The sequence below is a fragment of the Peromyscus leucopus genome, chromosome 1 (assembly GCF_004664715.2).
Source record: "Peromyscus leucopus breed LL Stock chromosome 1, UCI_PerLeu_2.1, whole genome shotgun sequence".
NCBI lineage: Eukaryota > Metazoa > Chordata > Mammalia > Rodentia > Cricetidae > Peromyscus > Peromyscus leucopus.
Genome location: NC_051063.1, coordinates 10,281,728 through 10,304,804, shown reverse-complemented (window position 1 = coordinate 10,304,804; position 23,077 = coordinate 10,281,728). Strand labels below are relative to the sequence as shown.

Genomic DNA, 23,077 nt, shown 5'->3' with positions numbered 1-23,077 from the left:
TACAATGTTATTCATTTATTTTTACCTTTTAATCTATGTGTTATTATATGTGTAGGTGTGTGTGTGTGTGTGTGTGTGTGTGTGTGTGTGTGTGTGTGTGTGCATGTATGTGCAAACACATAGAAGTACAAGTGTACCACAGGTCACCTTGTGGAGGTCAGAGGACAACTTATGTGAATCAGTTCTCTCCTTCTACCATATAGGTCCTGGAGATTGATTTGGGTCATCAGGCCTGGCTACAAGTGCTTTTATGTTGAGCCATTTCACTGGCTCCCAACACAGTATTTATAAAGGAGATTCCTAAGTAGCCCTGTAGGAAAAAAAAAATCAATTTTTATTTTTTTTGTTGTTACATATGTTTGTCTTAATATTTTGAAACAAGGGCTCCCACTGTAGCACAGGTTAGCTCAGCCTTTGGCAATCCTTTTGCCTCAAACTCATAACTCCTGTGATTGTAGATGCATTCAATGCTTTATAAGGCTTGCAACTGAGATAGCTGTGTAAGGAAATGTGAGTTTGAGGCTTAAACAACCTTTAATATGTACTATAACCATAGAGTTAAAATGAAGTAGAAAAAATATTTTGTGTTGTTAGTTTAGTTTATAAGACTTTAAATTAGATTTTATTATGATCTGAATGTACTTAGGCAACTGATTTTACTTCATGATTAATGATATAATGTAGCAGCTGATATCTGGTTATTTTAGTGAGGAAATCTTCCAGGTATTTACAAGTATTCATTCTGTGGATTGTCATGAATTGTCTAAAATAGCTCCTATGAGTGATAACTTTCTCCAAATGATATGCAAGTGTTCATTTAGTTTGCTCCCCGTGCTTTAGAAAGTAAGGCTATTCATATTCTCATCATATAAATGTCAAGTATAGACTTAATGTTTGTTGGGTACAAACTGATTCCCTTTTTTGGTTTCTTTTCTTTTAGGATATGATGACACCTATAAGTGTGGGGACGAAAGTCATTTATTTAGTGTCATTCTTTGAAGGCTTGCAGCGTATTATTTTATTCACTGAAGATCCAAAAGTGTTTAAAGTAACATATGAAAGTGAAAAGGCAGAGTTAGCAGAGCAAGAAATTGTATTGGCTTTACAAGATGTTGGAATTTCACTTGTCAATAATTACACCAAGCAAGAAGTAGCCTATATAGGCATTACAAGGTTAGATGCATTAATATTAGAAATAATATTTGAAGAATAAAACTCGGAGTCTGTTTCTAAAAGACTTTACCTGATTTGGCCTCTCATTGGCCTTTGTTGTCTCTACTCCTAGTGTGTTCCTACCATGCTAGTATTTTTTATTTTCTGTTCTTCGTGCACCACAACTGTCTACTGCTCTAAGGTCTTTGTTAAAGCTGTTCACATATCTGAAATGTTTTTACCCTCTTTGCCTCCCTAAAGGTTGCAAAAATTTCACCTTGTCGATGAGACCCTACTGACCATTCCATTTTAATACAGTGGTTCCTACCATTTCTGGGAGCTAATCTGTCTTAGACTATCTACATCTTCTTATTTCAAAAGCATTTTCCCTCCTACATAATCAAATTGATTTATTCATGTTTACTATTATCTATAACTCCGTAGTGAAAATGAAGAATGACAGGGATGCTCAGTGGTATTTTCCTCCTACTTAGAACACTGCCTGAATAAAAACTCAATAAGTATTAGTTGAGTAAATTTATGTTTTTAAATTGAAAATGTGCTTACTTATAACTGAGGCTATTGGAAAACTAGGGTGGAGGTTCTGTAATTAATGTAATACACTGGTTTATTTGTTATAAATTAATACTGTGATTTCTGCTTTCATATGTAAGTTCTGATGTGGTTTGGGAGACAAAACCAAAGAAAAAGGCAAGGTGGAGACCAATGAGTGTAAAACACAATGAGAAGCTGGAGAAGGAATTGAAGGAATACCTGGAGTCTTCACCATTGGAAGACAAGGTTATTGAGCTGGACAGTAACATTCCGGTAAATTTAAAAAGTACTGATGTGAACTTTTAATTTTACATTCTAGTTTGAATTATTTCTGAATTTTAAGGAGAAACTGACTTCTTACAAAATATATTGAATGTGGTTAGCACTAATAAACATTCTTCTGAGCTGCTTTTATATTAAGAGGTTGAACATTCTCAAGATACCAGTTACTAATTATTCTTTAAAGTAACAAGAAGCAAGATCTTTTTTAAGATTTGCATTATTTTATTAAAGTCAGTTTGAGTAATTAAATATAAAAAGTGATGAAGCCAACCCATAATATTTATGTGAATATTTATATTAATTTTATGGATATGAACATAAAGATTTGAATCTTAAATCTGTACTTTCAAGTTTTTTTTTTTGTTCTTTTGGGTTTGCTATGGTTTGGTTAGTTTTGCCCTGGCTGATCTAGAACTCACCATGTAGACTAAGCTGTCCTTGAGGATAGCAGTCTCTGTATATGCCTCCAGAGTACAGAGATTACAGACATGCACTAGCATGTTCAGCTTTAATTTATTTTTTGAGTTAGCATACAAAGTAATGGGTTTCATAAATATATACCATTATGCTTTGCTCCTACTCATTTCCCTGACCCCAGCACCCTCTTCTGTAGACTTTTTAAATTACTATATCCTAAAGTTATTTTCATATAAATTTATAATCTTAATCAATGGTCGAAAAAGAAGTATCTCATTGTGGGGGGTAATATTTTTTTTTTCAGGTTCGCTTAACACCTAGTGGCAATGATATGAAAATTCTGCAACCACATGAGATACCTTTACGGAGAAATTATCTCCCAGCACTAAAAGTAGAGTATAACACATCTGCACACCAGTCATCATTCAGAATTCAGATTTATAGAATACAGGTAAGTCTGGAAATGAAGGCAAAACAGTAAAAGCCCAGATAGTTCCCCTGGTCTCTTTTATCTAGTATAAAGCCAAAGAAGAAGACAAGATGGAAGCCAATGAGTAGAAAGCACACTGAGAAACTGGAAAAGAAACCAGGATTACACATGTCTATAATCCCAGCACTTGATAAACTGAGGCAGGAGTTTGACCATGAATTCAAGGCCAGCCTGGATTTTGGAATGAGACTCTGTGTCTAAGAAGGAAAGGGGGCATGGAGTATGGAGGAATAGTTTGAGAAAAAGAAAGAAAGATAAGAGAGAAGAAAGAACGTACAGAAAAGATAAAAAGTATGTAAAGAAAGGAGGGACGGAAGTTGGAGACGAGAAAGGAATATACTGAATCTTCACCTTGTATCAGCTATGTGTTGACTAGTCTGAATCTCTCTAGTTGTGAAATTCTATTATTCTGGTCAGGTTGTATATGTGACATTCTGTGTACTGATTCATGTTTCATTTTCTTAGATCCAGAACCAGATTCATGGTGCTATTTTTCCTTTCGTGTTTTACCCTGTTAAACCTCCAAAGTCTGTCACCATGGATTCAGGTTTGTGTTTTTTAGATTTTATTATAAATAGTTGTGTGGCTAGTTGAGGTTTTGTTTTGTTTTGTTTTGTTTTTGTCTTTTGGTTTGGTTTGTTTTTGGCTATAAAGGTAGCATTCTCAAGTTTAGTTTTTCTAGATTATTAGATAGTAAAACTGCTTACTGAAGGACTAAGAGTTATTCAACAGAACATCATGTGAATGCTGAGGGAAAGGTTACTTAGAAATATATGTATTGGAGTTTCAAGTTTGGAGTTGAAATATGAAGTTTAAACCATATTGCTGATAAGTAAACTAATTAATAACCTATAATTTAAAAATATTAAGAACTGAATAAACAATGAGAAAATTTAGATTTAATTTTTTTAAGATTTTGTTTATGTGTATGTCTGAGAGTGTATATATACACTGTGTGCACACCTGGTGCCTAAAGAGACCAGAAGAGGGCATCAGATGCCCTAGAACTAGAATTATGGGTCATATGCTGCCCAGTGTGGGTGCATGGAAGAGCAGCAAATGCTCTTAACCCCTTAGACATCTCTCCAACCCCTAGATTTAGCATTTTTTCTGAATAGTTCTGTGTTCTCCAGATGAAAATAACTGACACTCCTTCTTCAACCTTTCTCTCTCTTCTTTGGTGTTTTTTCTTCTGTCTTCCTTGTTTCTCCCTCTTTACAATACTTTCTCTTTGTTCCTTACCACCTTTACACTCCACCTCTCTTTGCCTCCCTTTTCTTGTTCTCACCACAGACTCCATATCATGAACTTCATACTTTCTAGTGGCTTTTCTTCATAATTTCTTGCAAATCTTTTAACCACTTTACATGCATATGATAATCCCTTAGAAGCATGAACCATGAAAGTCTCTAGAATATGTTTTCACAATTTGCTGATGATTCTAATCCATACTTCTAATTTAAAAGTCATTAATTTTTGTAAGTAGTTATCCTTAAAGTGATTGTAGATAGCTAAAGGTAGTTCTAGGATCTGAAATGAAGACTAAATGACCTTGTGGCTGTCATTAATTGATGCTGCTGATTTACCACATAATTGATTTTCTATTTACATATATATTAAATTGAAAGAAAATGCCCATCCTTTGGCTTAAAATGTGATGAGCATAATCATATTTTTAACCTTCACAGCACCAAAGCCCTTTACAGATGTTAGTATTGTCATGAGATCTGCAGGACATTCCCAAATATCACGCATTAAGTAAGTGTTTCATACATTTCTTTTGTGTTTATTTAATTTTCTGTCTGACCATTTGAATATTTTTATTCTTGTTAAAACTAAATTTCAGGTGAGTCAAATATTTAAGTGTGAGATAACAAATTTTAAAGATAAAATAAAATCTGTTGAGTAGTTGATGATCTTAGCAAGTGAGAAGATTCTAGTTATACTGTATCTGGAGGCTAACAGTAGCTGAAACTGGATCTTGGGTACTTTATTATTTTACTTTTATATGCATTTTTTTCTGTTTTTACTTATAATTAACATAGATCGTTTTAGAAACAGCAACAAAAGTAAGATTTCCATCTTTTCTCACAACTCACTCATTCTGTGAAACAGATTATGGACCATAGCATCCATCTAAGTGATACTCCCCTCTTTTCTTCCTACTTATCACTGTGATAAACTGTATTTATTCCATTGCTTTAAAAAAATGCAGTATTATGGAGTTGGTGAGATGTCTTATTGGATAAAGACACTAGCACAAGCCTCGTAAAGCTTGAGTTTGATCCCTAGAATCTTCATAATGGTGAGAGGAGAGAACTGCCTAAACATACCCACACACATGCACACTGAGAAGAGATAAAATTTAAAAATAAATTATATAGGCCGGGCGGTGGTGGCGCACGCCTTTAATCCCAGCACTCGGGAGGCAGAGCCAGGCGGATCTCTGTGAGTTCGAGGCCAGCCTGGTCTCCAAAGCGAGTTCCAGGAAAGGCGCAAAGCTACACAGAGAAACCCTGTCTTGAAAAACCAAAAAAAAAAAAAAAAAAAAAAAATTATATATATATATATTGTTACTAAGTGTGTATGGCTAAACATGCTTTTATTTTTAGTTTCTAATTTTCTTGAAAATTTTTGCCTTTATTTTTACTTTATGAGTGTCTTGTCCATATACATGTCAGGTGCCTGCTGAGGCAGTAGAGGGCATGGGATTCCATGGGACTAGAGTTACAGACAAATATAAACCCTCAAGTGGGTGGTGGGAATCAAACCTGAATCCTCTGGAACAGCAGCTAGTGAGTTCTCTTAATCACTGAGCCATCTGTCTAGCTAGCTGAATTGATGTCTAATTTTCTCAAAATATTTAAAAGTATAAAAGATTTTAGAACTTGCTTTTTTAAGTAAATATATTTAAATTTTTATTTAAATATAATGATTTGCCACATATCGTTTTTGTTTGTTCGTTATTGTTGCTATGTAATGATCTGTTCCATGACTTTTTGTCATAAGTGAATTTCTTTCCTGTGACCATTTTCATATTTTGAGTTTTTTGCTGTTACAATATAGCATGGTTCATTGCATTCATTCCTTTATTCCCAAGTTTCAAAGTTCCAGTTTATTTCATCTAATTTCCTTAATGTATTTACTTGAAAATCTTTTCATGTTTTCCACATTTTAATATAGGTATTTCAAAGTGTTGATTCAAGAAATGGATCTCAGATTGGATCTTGGATTTGTATATGCCATAGCAGATCTTGTCACTAAAGCCGAGGTGACTGAGACAACAGAGGTAAGACTTAGAGTGACAGCGTTTGGCAGGATAGGATATGAAAAGAGAAAATCTAAGAAAATATTACCAGACTTTGTAGATAAAGTTGTAGTCATTACCTGGTCAAATTCAAGAGTCTCTCATGCCATCTTCACTGTTTTAATTCTGTATAAATGTCAATGTGCTTTCTGCCTATAACATTTATATACACAAAATCATACTCTGTGGCATTGGTTAAGGACTTACTTCATAATTACTTCTTTATGAGACTTTCATACATGTATCCAATGAAATACCATATTCATCCCCATTTCCCTTTCCCTTAAATCCCTATCATTTGGCGTGTTTTTAAGGCTTCTCTGTGTTGTAACATGTACCAGCACTTTATTCCTCTTTATGACCAAGTAATAATTCATTACATGGGTTTGTTATGCTGTACTTATTTATTTGTCACTTGAAATCCGCATTGCTTTTACATTTTGACAAGAATGATGATATTCATTGTGTACATATTTCTGTAAGCTTGCACTTTTTCATTTCTCTTATATATACATACCTAGGAGTAGAATTGCTAAGTTACATGATAATTATGTTTAATCAAACTTAGTCTTAAAAAATTCACTCTCTAATTTCATAGATTCAACCATTTTAAAATTTTAGTTTCTAAAGTGACTACACCATTTTTCATTCTTATCATTTTTCATTCTAGCATGTATGAGAATTTCTCAATATTCCCTATAACAATTACTGTTTTGTGGTTTTTGTTCTGACTATCCTAGTGGGTATAAACTGGCTTCTCACTGAGTCTTGTGTGACTGATAATGATACTATTTTTTAAACATTTATTTGCTTCTGGGGAGGTAGGAGTGTGCCATAGCATGCATGTGGAGGTCAGTGGACAGCACACAGAAGTTGGTCCTCTCTTTCCTCCATGTGAGTGCCAAGATCAGGCTTGCCAACCTAGCCCCCTGCTGAGAATCTTTTGGTGTGCTAATGATGGGCATATCTTCAGTGGAGAGTTGTCTGCTCAGGCTTTCCAGCTTGTGTAATGGGCTGTTGAATTTCCAAAGTTCTTTGTGCATTCTACTCAGTCTTTGATAAACCTTATGTTTTTTTAATTGTTTTCTACAGTTTTGGTGGTTTTTTGAAGCACAGAAGTTTTTGTTGTTATTGAAGTACAACTTATTTTTTCTTTTATTCATGCTTTTAGTGTGCTTTCTAAAAATCATTTGCCAAATCCTGTGTTATGAATATTTTACCATGTATCTAAGTCTTTTTAGCTTAAACTTTTACAGCTAGGTCTTTGATCCATTTGTCTCATTTCTATGTATGTGTGACATAAAGACCACAGTCCTGGAAGTGGCTATCAGCTGTCTCAATAGCATGTCTTGGAACACTGCTCATTCATCTAGTTGGGTTCTTTTTTTGGGGGGGATACATAATTTTATTCCTGAAATCTGTTCCTATCCTTTTGCCAGCCTCAATTGTTCTCATCGTCAGTGAGTTTTATAATGGGGGTATGACCAGTACTTTGTTCTTTTTTAAGATTATTTAAGCTAACCTGAGCCTTTGCAATTCCATATGAATTTAAAATCAGCTTGTCAAGTTCTTCAAACAATATATTGTAATTTTCAGAGTATAGATTTTGTACTTTAAATTTATTCTTAGGTATTTATTTTTGCTGGATTATTATGCATGAAGTTGCTTATGTTTTATAGTTTCAGTGTGGGGTTATAATGCTAGTTACATACAGAAATACAACTGTTCTTGATATGTTGCTCTTGTCATTTGCAACTTACTGAGTTCATTTGTTGCCTCTAGTTATGTATCTTCTTTTTGCTTTTTGTATGTAAGATCAGATCATCTGAGAAAAGTAATTTTGATTTCTTTGGTTTTGATACATGTACTTTGCTTTTTCATCCCTCCTTGTTGTCCTTGAAGCTAGTGAGATGTTGGACAGCCATGAGAACAGGCATTGGTAGGTTGGTTTCTGATCCATATGATAAGATTTTCAGTGTTAGGGTACCCCGAGTTCTTCCTAGTTTTTGACAGTATATTTGATACCTACACTTTTACGGTATTGTTCTTATACATCTAGACAGACAGATGTGGTTTCCTAGTATTTTGCTAAAGACTTATGTTCATAAAAGATACTAGTCTGTGGTTTTCTTGTGCCTTTTTTGCTTTGGATTTTGGGGTTGGAATAGTAATAACTTTATAGTATGGGTTGAGAAATATCCCTTCTTTCTCTATTTTTTGGAGGCATTTGGGAAGCTTGAATACTCTTGAAATATTAGAATTCAGTGGTGCTAGAGCTGTACTAGCATTTCTCTTCCAGGTAGTTTTAGGATCACACCTCATTTCTCTCTATCTCTCTCTTTTTTTTTTCCCAAAGATTAATTTTATTATGTATGCAGTGTTCTGTCTGCATGTATGCCTGCAGGTCAGAAGAGGGCGCCAGGTCTCATTACAGATGGTTGTGAACCACTATGTGGTTGCTGGGAATTGAACTCAGGACCTCTGGAAGAACAACCAGTGTTTTTAACCGCTGAGCCATCTGTCCAGCCCCCACACCTCATTTCTTAGAGATCATTTTTAAATGATCTTTTTCTTCTTGAATCAGTTTCACCACTTCTCTGTGATTTTTAGGAATCTGTCCATTTCATCTGAGTTTTCTAGTTTATTGGAATAAAATTATTGATGGTATTTCTTTACAAGCCATTTATTTTGGTAAAGCCAGAAATAAAGTGCCTTCTACAGTCCTTTCAAAGAATCAGTTTTTTCATTTTCATTGTTTACTCTGTTTTTTTATTACTGTATTGCTTTAATTATTCTTAAGTTCATAGCCCCTTCCTCCTTGCTTTTGTGTTTGTTCTTTGTAATTTTCTAAGGTAGGAGATGAGGTTTATTGTCTTGAGATCTGTTCACTTCCTTTTTTAAATATTGGTGTGTGCACATGTGTGTTCTTTCACAGATGTGGCAGGGTATTTATGCACATGTGTGTGGATGCCAGAGTTTGACATCTCTCAAGTGAATATGGAGTTCACTCATTTGCAAGCCCCAGGGATCTCCCTCCCCTGAGCTAAGAGTCCAAACACACTCCATTGTACTTGGCTTTTTACTGGGTTCTGTGAGAATCAGACTCAGCTCTTCAGATTTGTACAGCAGTTTCTTTTTGAAATAAGTATATATAGTGCATTACTTGGTTGAATCATGTAAGAAAAGAAATGAAAAAATATGCATTGTTATCTTTCTAAATTACTTTATATATACATATATATGTGTGGATGGACAGATAGATAATTGATTGCTTATATATATGAGAAAAAACTTGAGATGTTTTGCCTTTCTCCTCATTACCCCTCTTGTTCTTCCTTTAAGACTTTTCCTCCTCATGATTCCCCTTCACTTTTCGCTTAAAAGTTGTGATTATAGTTATATTAAATCTTGATAATGTATATGAGAAAAAAACATAATAATGCTTGCCTTTCTGAGTTTGGCTTATTTTATACTAGTTGGATCTTTTGCTTTTTTTGTTCGAATTCAAATTAAAGTCTGAAATCACATGATGGCTAATTTAATTTGTCACCTTGACACACTCTAAAATCACTTGTAAAAAGGAGTCTCAAAATTGAGGAATTGTTTAAATTAGATTGGCCTATGCTCTCTAGGGTTTGAGAGTGTCTTGATAACATGAACTGATGGGAGGAGACCCAGCCAAATTGTGGGACACACCATTCCCAGCTTTGGTTGTTGGATCGTGTAAGGGAGGAAACAGTGAGCTGAGTTAGCCAGCACGCCCACTCTCTCTGTGCAGTAACTTTCTACCTGTCTATGGATGTGACTACCTGCTTCAAATTCTTGTCTTGGCTTCCCCACAGTGATGTGCTGTAACCTAGAATTGTAAGCTGAATAATCCGTTTCTCCCTTGAAATTGCTTGTGTTGAGTTATTTCATAGCAACAGTAAACAAAACTAAGACAGGTCACTTGCTTTCAGTTTCAGAAACTTCCATTACTACTACTTTGTAGCTAGTAGACTGGCTAGCCACAGGTTCTCAGACTTGTTTATCTTGGAATGTTCTTTGTAGTTTCTTCACTTTCAAAAATAGTTATGCTATACACCAGCGTTTTGATCAGTGGGATATTACAGCACTCTGAGGATTTGTTACCTTACTGTCTTCTTACAAAATCAGCATTTATCTTACTGCCTTCTGTATAATGAGCTATTTGCTTTTAAGATTTGTCTCTTGTATCTTCCAGCATTACTACCACTACTACTACTACCACTACTACTACTACTACTACTACTACTACTACTACTACTATTATTATTATTTTATCTCTGTTTGCATCTGTTGTACTTGGACTAAGTTCACAAATTCCCTGGATATGTATTATATTTTTCAGTAATTTAGGGAGAGTAATTTCAGAATTCAGGCAGTATTTGGAGTATTGATTTTTTTTTTCATTTTTCTCTCTTTGCCTCTTGATACAGCTATAATCACCTATGTGAATGTTTAATGGATCCAGCATATCTTATAATCTGTTCAGTTTTTACTTTTTTTTTAACTACATAATTTCTGTAACTTCAAGTTCTTGAGACTTTTTTTCATCACATAGTAGTAACTTAGGTCTGTGCATATTTGAAAAAGAAGTGTTGGTGATTACCAAAAATAAAACCATGAAGTAGTAACTTCATGCAAAATTATTTAGTACCTTCTCTCTATTTGGGGTGGGGGGTTTCTCTGTGTAGCTCTGGCTGTCCTGGAACTCACTTTGTAGAGCAAACTGGCCTCGAACTCACTGAGATCTGCCTGCCTCCTAAGTGCCAGGATCAAAGGTGTGCGCCACCACCGCCACCACCACCACCCGACTGCCTTTTCCTTTTTACATTTATATTGCTGGCCTATAAATTGCACCAAGACAGGTATTGAAGTGCTACAGACTGTTAACAGAACTGTGTTTAGAGAAGAAAATATCCACAAAGTATGTTGCTGGAATATATTGGTGCTCTTTTTAAATAGGATCTATGGTCACATGAAGAAAAAGCTAGATAGCACTTAATAGAAACTTAAAAGGTATGTTTATCATGTGGTTTGTGGCAGACTTTCTAGCAGTAACAACACAAGTTACTTCTGAGGCAGTAACTTCCAATTAAGGATAATGTTGACTCTGAGTGTTAGTTTCCTTCAATCTGTGAGGCATTGGTTTTAAATATCTTATATTAAACAGGTTCTTTTGGTGTTTATATTCCTTGTATAGGTTGAATATTTTCATAAAGATGTAGAAACATTTGAACAAGAGTATGAAACAGTTTCATCAGTAGATCAATCTCAAATCAATCTCTTTGAATATTTTCATATATCTCCTATCAAGGTAAGGAAATACATAAGTTTGTTTTATAAACAGTAATTACAGATTAATTTGATCTCTTTGAGGGAATTAGCATTTAAATTATTTCCTATAACAACACAATAAATGTATAGTTTTACAGGTATAAATAACTGGAATTGATCCTTTACATATATATGTGTGTGTGTGTGTGTGTGTGTGTGTGTGTGTGTGTGTGTGTATATATATATATATATATATATATATATATATATATAAAACCATTTAGAAATAATACTGAAATCACACACAACCTGGGCCTATATATCTTGACCTTTTGTTATTTGACTTTATTTTTTTTCATAAATTATGATAATTTTCAAAGTTTCATATATGATGGATGTTTTAGTTTTAAGTTAATTCATAAAGTAAACTTAAGAATCACAGGGGTAACTGGGCAGTGACGGCACATGCCTTTAATCACAGCACTCAGGGAGACAGAGGCAGGTGGATCTCTGTGAGTTCAAGGCCAGCCTGGTCTACAGAGTGAGTTCAGGACAGCCTAAGCTACACAGAGAAACATTGTCTCAAAAAACCAAAAGAAAGAAAAAAAAAGTGTCATAGGAGTAATATCTTCTGACTCCCACATGTGTTTACATGCGCACAAAAAGAGTTGAGCACAGAATGAATTACAAGTTTTAATTTAATTTGTGTGTGTGTGTGTGTGTGTGTGTGTGTGTGTGCGCGCGCGCGCTGTATATATGTGAATGTAGGCCTCCCTTTGTCATGGTGGATAGGTTAGAGGATAACCTTTTCTCCTTCCACCATGGGTTTTGGGTTTGAACTCTGTCAGTCTTATGTAGCAAGTAATTTTACCTTCTGAGCCATCTTAGGAGCCCAAATCTAAGTTTTGATTTTGGTTTTAACATGTATACATGCACTTGTCACTGCAAGCCTGGAGACATGTAGGAGTCAGTTTTCTCCTTTGGTCATGTGGTTTCCAAGGATTAAATTCAGGTTCTCAGACTCCTTTATCTATAACTAAGCCATCTTGGTAGTACTAATCTAAATTGCTAATGTAATTTCTACAAGTTATTTATAGCACATTAAAGTTATTGTACAGTCATATATATATATATATATATATGCAGTACACCACAAAAGTGCTTTTAAACTGGCTTTATTGTGCTAACCTAATTCTAATAGTTGAATTGTAAACTTCGGGAGATATGTGGTTATTATTAACAACTTCAAAATCTAGGTTGTTAACATTACTAACAAATATATTAAGTGAACATTTTCCTGAGATCAGCACAATGCCATGAGAATAGAGTTGAAGATGAGTGTGATAGTGTTTGTAAGCTCAGCATTCATGATGCTGAGGCAAGAGAGATTCTAAGTCCAAATAGCCTGGACTGTGTAGTCAGATTCTGTCTCATAAAAATATAAAAAAGGAGTAGAATTCAATTACGGCATCTTAAATTGTTGAATTTTAAACAGAGCTATATTGAATTTTGACTTAAACTCTTTAGTTACTGAGTTTTGGCATAATTCAGGTAACTTTAAGATCTTACTTATGGTTAAATAAACTCAGTATTAAACGGTTTTGTAAAAGTTAAAAGTTGCCACTATGGGGAAAGTGCTTCAATGTATTCCTTTATCTCTGCAGTTGCATTTGAGTGTTTCACTGAGCTCTGGTAGAGAAGAAGCTAAAGATTCAGGACAACGTGGAGGACTAATTCCTGTTCATTCTTTAAATCTTTTACTGAAGAGTATTGGTGCCACCCTTACAGATGTACAAGATGTAGTTTTTAAGTATGTTTAATACTTACATCTATAAACTGATGAATGGTCCATTTATGTTTAAATTTTGCAAATGTGAAAAGTATATTGAAAATTTTGGGCAAATTGTGGTTTCTGTCTTTTAAGTGGGTTATAATCAAAATAATACAAGTATTTTATGTCCTTAATGACTTAGTTAAGAATGATTTTTAAGTAACTTCCATGAGAAGAGATGTAGGATTTTCAATTTTATGTACTTTTAAAACTCTGAGCTGAATGAAGATTCCTCAAAAGAAATAGATATTTAAGATATGATGTTTAAAAGATAGGGCTTTCAAGCCCATAAGATGAAGGCTTTTCATTGAGTATGTAACTAGACAGAATACAATGAAATGGATTATGAAGGGATCAACTTAAATATATGTCAAGCATTTATTTTGTAGACTAGATATTGTGTGACACATATATAGTCCTAGACTTGAGAGGCTAAGGTGGAAAGATGACTGTAGTTCAGGAATTCAAGATGAGCACAGGCAACATAGTGAGAGCTCATCTCAAAAGCATATTTATATTTGAATGTGAGTTATAGTGGAAACTAATGGAGTATCTGACTAGTAATTCACCGTGTCTGAGTAGAGACTACTTTAGAAAAGAATGATCTTCCCAGGTAACATGTCTTAGCTTGCCTGCTTAGTAAGAACAGCATGAGAATCAGAGGCAGCTCTGAATCTAACTAAGAAACAGTCAAGCACAAAAACACAGGTCTGATGGCATCAGAATAAAGTGAAATGGATCTTCCTGTTCTCGTGTTCAGCAAAAAGAGCTCTCCACTTTTTGAATCAGTTGCTGCCTCTGCTGTAGTCCAGGAAGGAAGGCCTGCATTGACGGAAATCTGGCCATTCCTGGGTGGCCTCTTCATTCACCTCAGCTTGTCAAAACATTTTCTTTTGGGGCCTTTATAGGGCAAAGTTGGGAAATTGTTCTACAGGTCCATGACTGAGATCTTTGTCGTAGTCTTCAGTGGTTTTTTTTTTTTTTTCCCATAGAATATGAGTTACAGATTTTATTGGGCTATTAGAAAATTTCTTTCACTAGAGTGTACCATTCAATAAATGTATGGGGAGAGATCTGCAGAAGAAGATTCTAAAGATAATAAAATCAGTCATTAATATTCTTTAATTCTTTTCCTCATGCATACATATGTGTATATATATATAAATATATTTGTTAATATGTTTTTTCAGGCTTGCCTTTTTTGAACTCAACTACCAGTTCCGTACAACTTCTGAACTACAATCTGAAGTAATAAGACACTATTCAAAACAAGTTAGTATGAGATTACTTTACAGAAGGATGGAAATATGTAAACTAGTCAAACTTTGTGTATGTCCATGCATGTGTACTATAAATTTGTCAAGAAAGCAAATAGCAAGTTTCAAAATTTTAATCATGGATTTCCCCCCCCCTCATATATATTCATATGAACTTCAGCCCTATTTCAATCTTTTGCCCTTGTTCTTAGAACAAAAACATTATTAGAATTTTTTTCTGAATCAGTGTGGATTAGAAATACATAGATTTTAATAACATGTTGATTCATCATACTTAGTTTCTTGAAACTCATTCATATTTTTAGTGTGGAGTTATTGAGTCAGCTACCTACCTTGTTGCTGTGGATCTTTTCAGTTATAGAAAGGTTCTTTTATCTCAAGATTTAAACGAGTTCTGGGCATGCATCCCACTTTTGCCTTGTACTTTGTGACACTAGGAAATCTGTAAAGTGCTGATAGTAGTAACTCACAAGTAGTAGAACGCTGAAAACTTTTTCTGTATTCTCAACTCTAGAATCTGGAGTTTCATTTTATCTCCTTTACAGTAACGCCAAGCTGCTTTTCAAAAACTTAGTAGGCTATGGGAAATGGCTCAGTCACTGAAGTGCTTGCCTTGCAAGCTTGATGACCTGAGTTTGAGCCCCAGAACCCATGTGAAAATGCCAAGTATGTAGTATGTACTTAATCCCAGCACCAAGTGGTCAGAGACAAGATCACTGACCACATCAGTCTAGTCTCAGAAGACCCTGTCTGAAAGAAGAACAATAGTGTTCCTCAGGAGGATACCTGAGATTGAACTCTGCCTTCCACAGTTACCTACACACAATATTCACTTCCACACATATTACACAAGTATGTATTTTTAATAATTATATTTTTAAATGAAGAATTGAGATAAGGGGGCTGGAGAACACTTGCTGCTCTTCCATAGGACTGTGGTTTGATTCTCAGGATCCACATGGCAGCCCACAGCCTTCTATAACTCCAGTCCCAGGGATCTATCACCTTCTTCTTATCTCTTAGGGCACTGCATGCATGTGGTACACCAACATGTATGCAGGCAAAACACATAAAATAAAATGAAAGCAAAAGAAATAGTGATAAGGTTTGGGTCTTGAAATTTGTAGTAAAGATGTTAACCTGAGCAAAAACTGGATGTGTATACTAAGTAATGTGTAACGATACTAGTCTCATGATACTGATTGATACTTGTATTTCATTTTTAGGCTATTAAGCAAATGTATGTGCTCATTCTTGGACTTGATGTTTTGGGAAATCCCTTTGGCTTAATTAGAGAATTTTCAGAAGGTGTGGAAGCATTTTTTTATGAACCTTACCAGGTAAAATATTTTTCTTTGTATTATATAAAGTATGATTTCCTAATATATAAAACATTTTAATTGTTAACTTGAGCTGCACATGTAAACAAATATTGAGAGACCCACAAAGCTACACTGATCTTAATAGGGGCAATTTCTACCTTTTCCTTCAAAATTTCAACTTAAGATTTTGTTAAGATCCCTAACTTTAAGTTTTGTTTTGAAATAAAAACCATGAGTACAGTTTACACTATAGAAAAAGAAAGCTCATCATGTATGGTAATTTTGTTTTGCACAAAAGTATGTGACTATCAGGGAAATGCAAATCAAAACAACTCTGAGATACCATCTTACACCTGTCAGAATGGCTAAGATCAAAAACACTGAAGACAGCCTATGTTGGAGAGGATGTGGAGCAAGGGGAACTCTGCTCTACTGTTGGTGGGAATGCAAACTTGTACAGCCACTCTGGAAATCAGTATGGCGGTTTCTCAGAAAATTGGGAATAAGTCTTCCTCAAGACCCAGTTTTACCACTCTTGGACATATACCCAAGGAATGCTCAATCTTAACACAAGGACACATGCTCAGCTATGGTCATATCAGCACTATTCATAATAGCAAGAACCTGGAAACAACCTAGATGCCCCTCAACTGAAGAATGGATAAAGAAAATGTGGCACATATACACAATGGAATACTACTCAGCAGTAAAAAAACAATGATATCATGAAATTTGCAGGCAGGTGGTTGGAACTAGAAAATATCTTCAGTGAGGTAACCCAGACTCAGAAGTACAAACATAATATGTACCTACTCATAAGTGGATACTAAGTGGGAGGGAAGCGATGGCCAGACTGCAACCCACAACTCCAGAAAGGATAGCTAACAGGGAAAGACCCTAGAAGGGACACATGGAGAGAAGTAGAGGAGATCTACATGAGTGGACTAGGTGTCGGAGGTGGCAGAAGATGAGGCGTGGGGGATGAGAACATAGGGAAATGGGGGGGGTCAGGCTGGAACAGGGACAGAGTGGGAGGGCAGGGAGGAAGATACCATGATAGATGAGGACATCATGGGAATAGGAAGAGGCAGGGTGCTGGGGAGGCTTCAGGAGTTCACAAGGTTGACCCCACCTTGGTCTGCTGGCAGTAGTCCAGAGGGTGCCTAGACTGGTCTACTCTGGTGACCGGCCTAGCAAATAACCTAGCTGTCATCATAGAGCCACCACCGCCCGGCGAGCTTCTTTTTAATACCACTCTTTGTGTCCATAGGGGGCCATCCAGGGGCCTGAAGAGTTTGTGGAGGGAATGGCACTAGGACTGAAAGCATTGGTCGGCGGAGCCGTTGGTAAGCAGCAGAAAAAGCAGCAGCACTGCTAGAAACCAACGACAGTCGAGCCTTTCCTTACCATATTACTCTCTGATAGGTGGGCTAGCTGGTGCTGCCTCCAAAATCACCAGTGCTATGGCGAAAGGGGTAGCAGCCATGACGATGGATGAAGACTACCAGCAGAAGAGAAGAGAAGCAATGAATAAGCAACCAGCTGGCCTTAGAGAAGGCATCACTCGTGGAGGAAAAGGCCTGGTTTCTGTAAGAAGTTTCATGGGGTTATGAACATGTGAGGGAATAGCTTGTAAGTCAACATTTTATGAATAAAGAAGTAGACATGTAAGTCTACTTAAATTGCTTTTGAACATTATAATGTAGCTTATAAAGTATTTAAGTAATCTCCAAAACCATTTTGTTTAAATAAAATACTTAGGAAATAATATGTTAGTTATTGTGATCTATAAGAAGAAAAAACTCTGAAAAAAATTTTTGAAGCAAAAAGCATCATACGGAAATATAACTTTTCAATTGTGCTTTCCCTCCAGGGTTTTGTAAGTGGCATTACAGGGATTGTTACAAAACCAATTAGAGGCAAGTGTTGTAGTTGCTTTGTCTATTACATAGCTCACAAGTTGCTTCCACTTTCATTTGCTCCAACTGCTTATGCTGGCTTTTTTTTATAGGTGCTCAAAAGGAAGGAGCAGCAGGTTTCTTCAAAGGTGTCGGGAAAGGTTTAGTTGGAGCAGTGGCCAGGCCAACGGGTGGCATCATAGACATGGCCAGCAGTACCTTTCAGGGAATCAAAAGGTAAAGCTCTGTGAGTGAGTGACAGATGGGGAACATTCTGAAGCCATGAGCAATGAAGGGTGTCTACTACTGGTTTTCAGGCTCTTATTTTTGAACTCTGTGGTATGGCAGATTGCATATGACTTCCTAATTTTAATTCCTTCTAAATTGGTGCCATTATGTGACTTCAACATTGTAGAGTTCTTCTTTGTTTTCTGTTCCCAGCAGTTGTTGTCAGGAATGAGTTAGTCAGATAAGCTTTTACTCAGCTGAAATATATTAATATATGCTGTATGTATCAGTTTTAAATCAGCAAATCCTCCCTGCTTTCGAGAGAAAAAAAACCACGCCATTCCTTAGTTCACATTGAGTCTGTCTTTACTGTGTTTATGATCTTATTTTAAGATCTGTTACATTCATTTTTCTCTCTTTATTGTTTGTTTCTGTTTTTGTGTAATTTAGAATTAAAATAGAAAAAAGGGGTCAGATTCTCCTCCCTGTAGCTTTGGCTTTATAACATTTTGATCCATAGTTTTCAGAGAAGCTCAGAAATCTGAAACCAAAGGAATTCAAAACATATAGCAAGCTATGCAGACTTCTCACAGAGATGCTAGATTTACCCTGCATTGGTAAAGCCTTACCATTCTGTACCTAGCTTCATTACTTTCCAGGATCAAGGACAAAGTAAAACATTTTAGAAGGAATAATACTATTAAGGGATGTGTTTATGAAGAAACACATTGAAGCAAAAAATAAGTTAGAAGAATCAATGGTAAAATAATTAGTTAGTGAATAGATCTAATTGATCTATATGGAAACAACATTGGAAATAAGTTAGTATAAAATAATAAAATATGATTTGGAAAGGAAACAATTACCATGAAGCAGTTTAATGTTGTCATTTGTAAAGCGCATATGCCTATTAATGAGATGGGACTAACTTTAGGGGAAAAAAACACTTTTGAGGATAGAATAATTAGCAAATAATAAAAACTTCACAAGATAAAATTTTTGAACTTGTGTTCAGTTCAGTTCCTCCACTTTTACAAAACAAAAACTGATAAAATTGTAAGAACTTCCCAAACATTTATATAATAGAATATTTTAACATTTCTCTCAACTTTGATGCATCAGGAAGATAAAAGTAAGTAAATGGGTTGAGACATACTAATTGAGACATACTAATGAACTGTTGGCTACACAGACACACACAGAGAAATATTTGTGTATTTCTATAATATGAATTAGGGAGTATTCTTGTCATTTAAGAATCCAGCACTGAACATAACTGGTAGTTTTCCTGTCCTGGCACAGCTTACACTTTAAGTAGGAGAGTAAAGTAAGTAACCAATGAATATGTGTGATATGTTAAGTGGCAAAAGGAAAGAAAACATACACCATGAAGGGAAAAGCAGATTGAGTTGGGGATGGGGCTCAATGTGGAGTGATTGTTGAACATAAATAAAACCCTGAGTTTAGCCCCTAATTCTGAAAGACAAGGAAGGAAGAAGACACATTAAGAGAGATAAGGCTAACCAAGGTGGTGGTGGAAAAGTGCTGTCTTCCTTTCTTCCTTTTTTATTATTTTTCCAAAAGTAGATGTTAGGGATGTTGGCCCCCTCAGAGTTGATACAGGACACCCCAGACATCAAGTTCTCAGCCTAAACGAGATTCATTACCCTGGAGGAGCAAACAGTAGGGAGAGGCTGCCTCTGGGTCAGGCAAAGATAGACAGCAAGCAGCAGCAAAAGTTTGTGGGTTTTTAAAGAGAAAAAAGGGCAGTCAGTGCTAGGGTAAGTTGGTAAATCTTGACTAGATAGCTCAGCCAGTGTACCCAAATAATGAATTTTGATTGCTAAACCTTGGTGTTTAGTCTCAGGAATGAGTTATTGGCCAAATAAGAGAAGGGACCTTAGGGACTAGCTTTGGGAATGTAATTAACAGTTTTCAGCAAGGGGGAGAGAAGGGTAAAGGTCAAAACCAACTGGCGCAATGTTTGCCATGCTTGCAAGGGCCTGCTAGAGAGCGCTTCAGTAGGAAATGGTTTATTCTGAAACCCAATATGATTGACCATGGTTCAGGACCACTGATTCAGATTATCCCAGATACCATGTGCCAGTGTGGTAACAATGTAATGAAGTTCTTCTAGTGATAGAAAAAAGCAAGTTAGAAATCAAGACACTTTTCAAATACATGGTTGCATTTGTTGGGTAGTGGGTTGTAGTAAAGTGGAGAAATCTGTTACAGGCCTCAGATGCTATCTGGTGACATTTGTAGGTTTTTTTGTATTGATAGGAGCTAGTAGCTTGTTCTTAATAGATTTTAAAAGTTTTAATAGTTGTACGGATATTAGGTGAAGCAGGAGTGGGCAGTGACAGATAATTTGGCTCTGTCTGCAACATATTAATTCTCCATAATCATGAAGTTCAATCATCTGATCTTGTAGAATCCTTTTTTTGTTTTTAAAGAGGAAAATAACTATCTTTTGTAAAGAAATAATTATTTAACTATAACCATTAAAAATATGTGACCTAAAGATAATGGTAACTAATGTGATTTTTTAACTATCTAGAGCACTGTTAAAAATACTCCTCACAAATATCTATAAGTGATAGTATTTTTATGTTAGTTCTTTAATAATTTCATTCATGAATATAATATATTTTGATTACTCTCTTTTCCCACTATCACTCCTCTCCCTCCATCCCTATCAACCTTCCCTGACCTATCCCTTTCACAAATTCATGACTTTAGATTCTGTTGTGTGATTCATTTAACTTAATCTGTGACCATTGGATTGGGACTATTCATTGCAGTGCAGTAGATACACAATCCACCTTTCCCTGAATTTATCCATAGAAAATAGCAATGAGGAGGAGGGACCCTTTGCCTGACTGTTGATATGCTTACTCATGTGTAGATCCAGTACTGGCATCTATGTTGAGAGGACTTTGGCTTCTTCTTAAGACTCTTGGAAGTTTTTAAGCTAGAGGAGTTATGTGAGCTAACTGCTGCATTAAGCTACAGGGAGATCAAGGAGAAAATGGACTACTTGACTGTAATCCAGAAGAGAGGTGGGGGCAATTTGACCATTACCATGCTAGGAGCCATGAGAAGAGATCTAAAGTTACTCTAATAACATGCTGGGAAAGGTGTGAGAACAACAGAATTGAAAGGTGTCTTGTAAATTTATTGAGCTTTAAAAGTAAGTTATTTAGTGTGAGAGTCTGGAGTTTAGGAGAAAGGTCCCAAGCTATCATTAAAAGTTTGAGTTTACCTGGGAAGTGGTGGTGCATGCTTTTAATCCCAGCACTTGGGAAACAGTTTTATTTGAAGGTGACATTCTCCTTCTTTACCTTTGCATTCCCACCTTCCTGGATAGAACACTCTTCCCCAATCTTCAGCAAGATTCACTTCCTTTATTCAAAAGTTGCTTTTCCACTAAGACTTTTATTTTACCTGTACCTTAAGTCAAGATACTTTGAATTTCCCTTCCCTTCTTTATTTTTATCTTAGTTTTTTTACCACTATTTAATATATTATATATTTTATATTGCTATCTCATTAAAATGCAAATTCCCCCAACACTTAGACTATTACTGAACACATGGTAGTCTGTTTTTTGGTGGTTATTAATGTTATTGTTTTGTAATTAAGCTAATTATATGTAATGGCAGGAAATAATGTAAGGGGATCCTTTACATACTGCACTATGGGTCCTCTGGCCATGTAACAAATTCCTGTAAACCTGGTGACAAGGGAGATCTTTTCTCTCACAGCGCCTTGGCTCTTGAAGACCTCAGTGATTGGTGGCATTCCTGGCTTTGTAGCTGTCCTGTTTCATTTTCTGACTTCATCCTCATATTCCTTTCTCCTTTAATGTCTGCTCCCTCTCCGCCTGAGGATACTTTGGGTAGCACATAGAGTGCACCTGCATTATTCCCTTATTTCAGAATCCTTGATTTAATCACACTGTAAACTCTGCCATAAAGGAACACTTGCTCATTCTGGAGATTAGGACATTAGACTTCTGTGGAGCCCCATCCAAACATTATATAGACCTTTCCCATCCTCTACAGGGTAACAGTTTATAAAATTATAGTATAATGAGATGAAAAGGATATTAGTAGAGATCTAATTCAGATTTTCCTAGTTTGACCTACTAATTTACTTGTATGTCACTGTGCCAATTATGCATGTGTTTGTCATTCTTGTAGATTAATGTATCTACAACTATAGTGAAGATATCAAAAAACATCCCTCCTGTTTCTCTTTATACTTATATGAAACCTGCCTTTTCTAAACCTTTTTCAACTAGGCTAATTGTTCCTTTATCGTTGAGTTGTAAGAATTCCTTAACTATTATGGAAACATACTTTAAAAACCATCACCTTGAAGTATACATTACAGTAATTTAGTGTATTGTGCTGCTGCCATCACTAGCAAATTCCCATTTTTATCACCTCCAAAAGAAATCCTTTGATTATTAGCAGTCACTCACCATTTCCATCTCCCCTTAGCATTAGCCTCAACTGTTTACTTTTTGTGTGTTGATTTCCCTGTTTTGGATAGTATATGTAAATCGAATCATACAGCTTTTTGTGACTGACTTCTTCCTTCCTCCTTTCTTCCTTCCTTCCTTCCTTCCTTCCTTTTATTCTTTTTTTTTTTTTTTTTCCAAGACAGAATTTCTTTGTGTAACAGCTCTAGCTGTTCTGGAACTCACTTTGTAGACCAGTTGGCTGGCCTCCAACACACAGAGATCCACCTGCCTCTGCCTTCCAAGTGCTGGGATTAAAGGAGTACACTACCACACCAGCTAGTGACTGGCTGCTTTTATTTAACATGTTTTTAAAGTGCATTTATGATGTAGCAAAAAGGTGCGCTTCCCTTTTATTGCTGCGCTTCCCTTTTATTGCTGAGTAATATTTTAATGAAATATATATTAATTTCATTTCTGTTGCTATGAAAAGTACCATGACCCAAGAGCAACTTCTAGAGAGTTTGTTTGAGCATGTATGTTCTATATGGA

General features: G+C 35.7%; 1 protein-coding gene across 4 annotated transcripts in view; it reads left to right on the top strand.

The window, feature by feature from the left end:
• The window catches only part of Vps13a (vacuolar protein sorting 13 homolog A), a 221,886-nt gene that overhangs the window by 173,605 nt on the left and 25,204 nt on the right, over window positions 1-23,077 (top strand). For all 4 annotated transcript variants that reach the window (XM_028874876.2, XM_028874875.2, XM_028874877.2 and 1 more), the window contains exons 54-67: window positions 941-1,173; window positions 1,827-1,980; window positions 2,711-2,857; window positions 3,362-3,443; window positions 4,585-4,654; window positions 6,080-6,185; window positions 11,428-11,541; window positions 13,166-13,311; window positions 14,523-14,604; window positions 15,836-15,949; window positions 17,202-17,277; window positions 17,357-17,520; window positions 17,805-17,850; window positions 17,943-18,066. In XM_028874876.2, coding sequence (XP_028730709.1) covers window positions 941-1,173; window positions 1,827-1,980; window positions 2,711-2,857; window positions 3,362-3,443; window positions 4,585-4,654; window positions 6,080-6,185; window positions 11,428-11,541; window positions 13,166-13,311; window positions 14,523-14,604; window positions 15,836-15,949; window positions 17,202-17,277; window positions 17,357-17,520; window positions 17,805-17,850; window positions 17,943-18,066 — 1,658 coding nt within the window. The remainder of the gene's footprint in view (window positions 1-940; window positions 1,174-1,826; window positions 1,981-2,710; window positions 2,858-3,361; window positions 3,444-4,584; window positions 4,655-6,079; window positions 6,186-11,427; window positions 11,542-13,165; window positions 13,312-14,522; window positions 14,605-15,835; window positions 15,950-17,201; window positions 17,278-17,356; window positions 17,521-17,804; window positions 17,851-17,942; window positions 18,067-23,077) is intronic.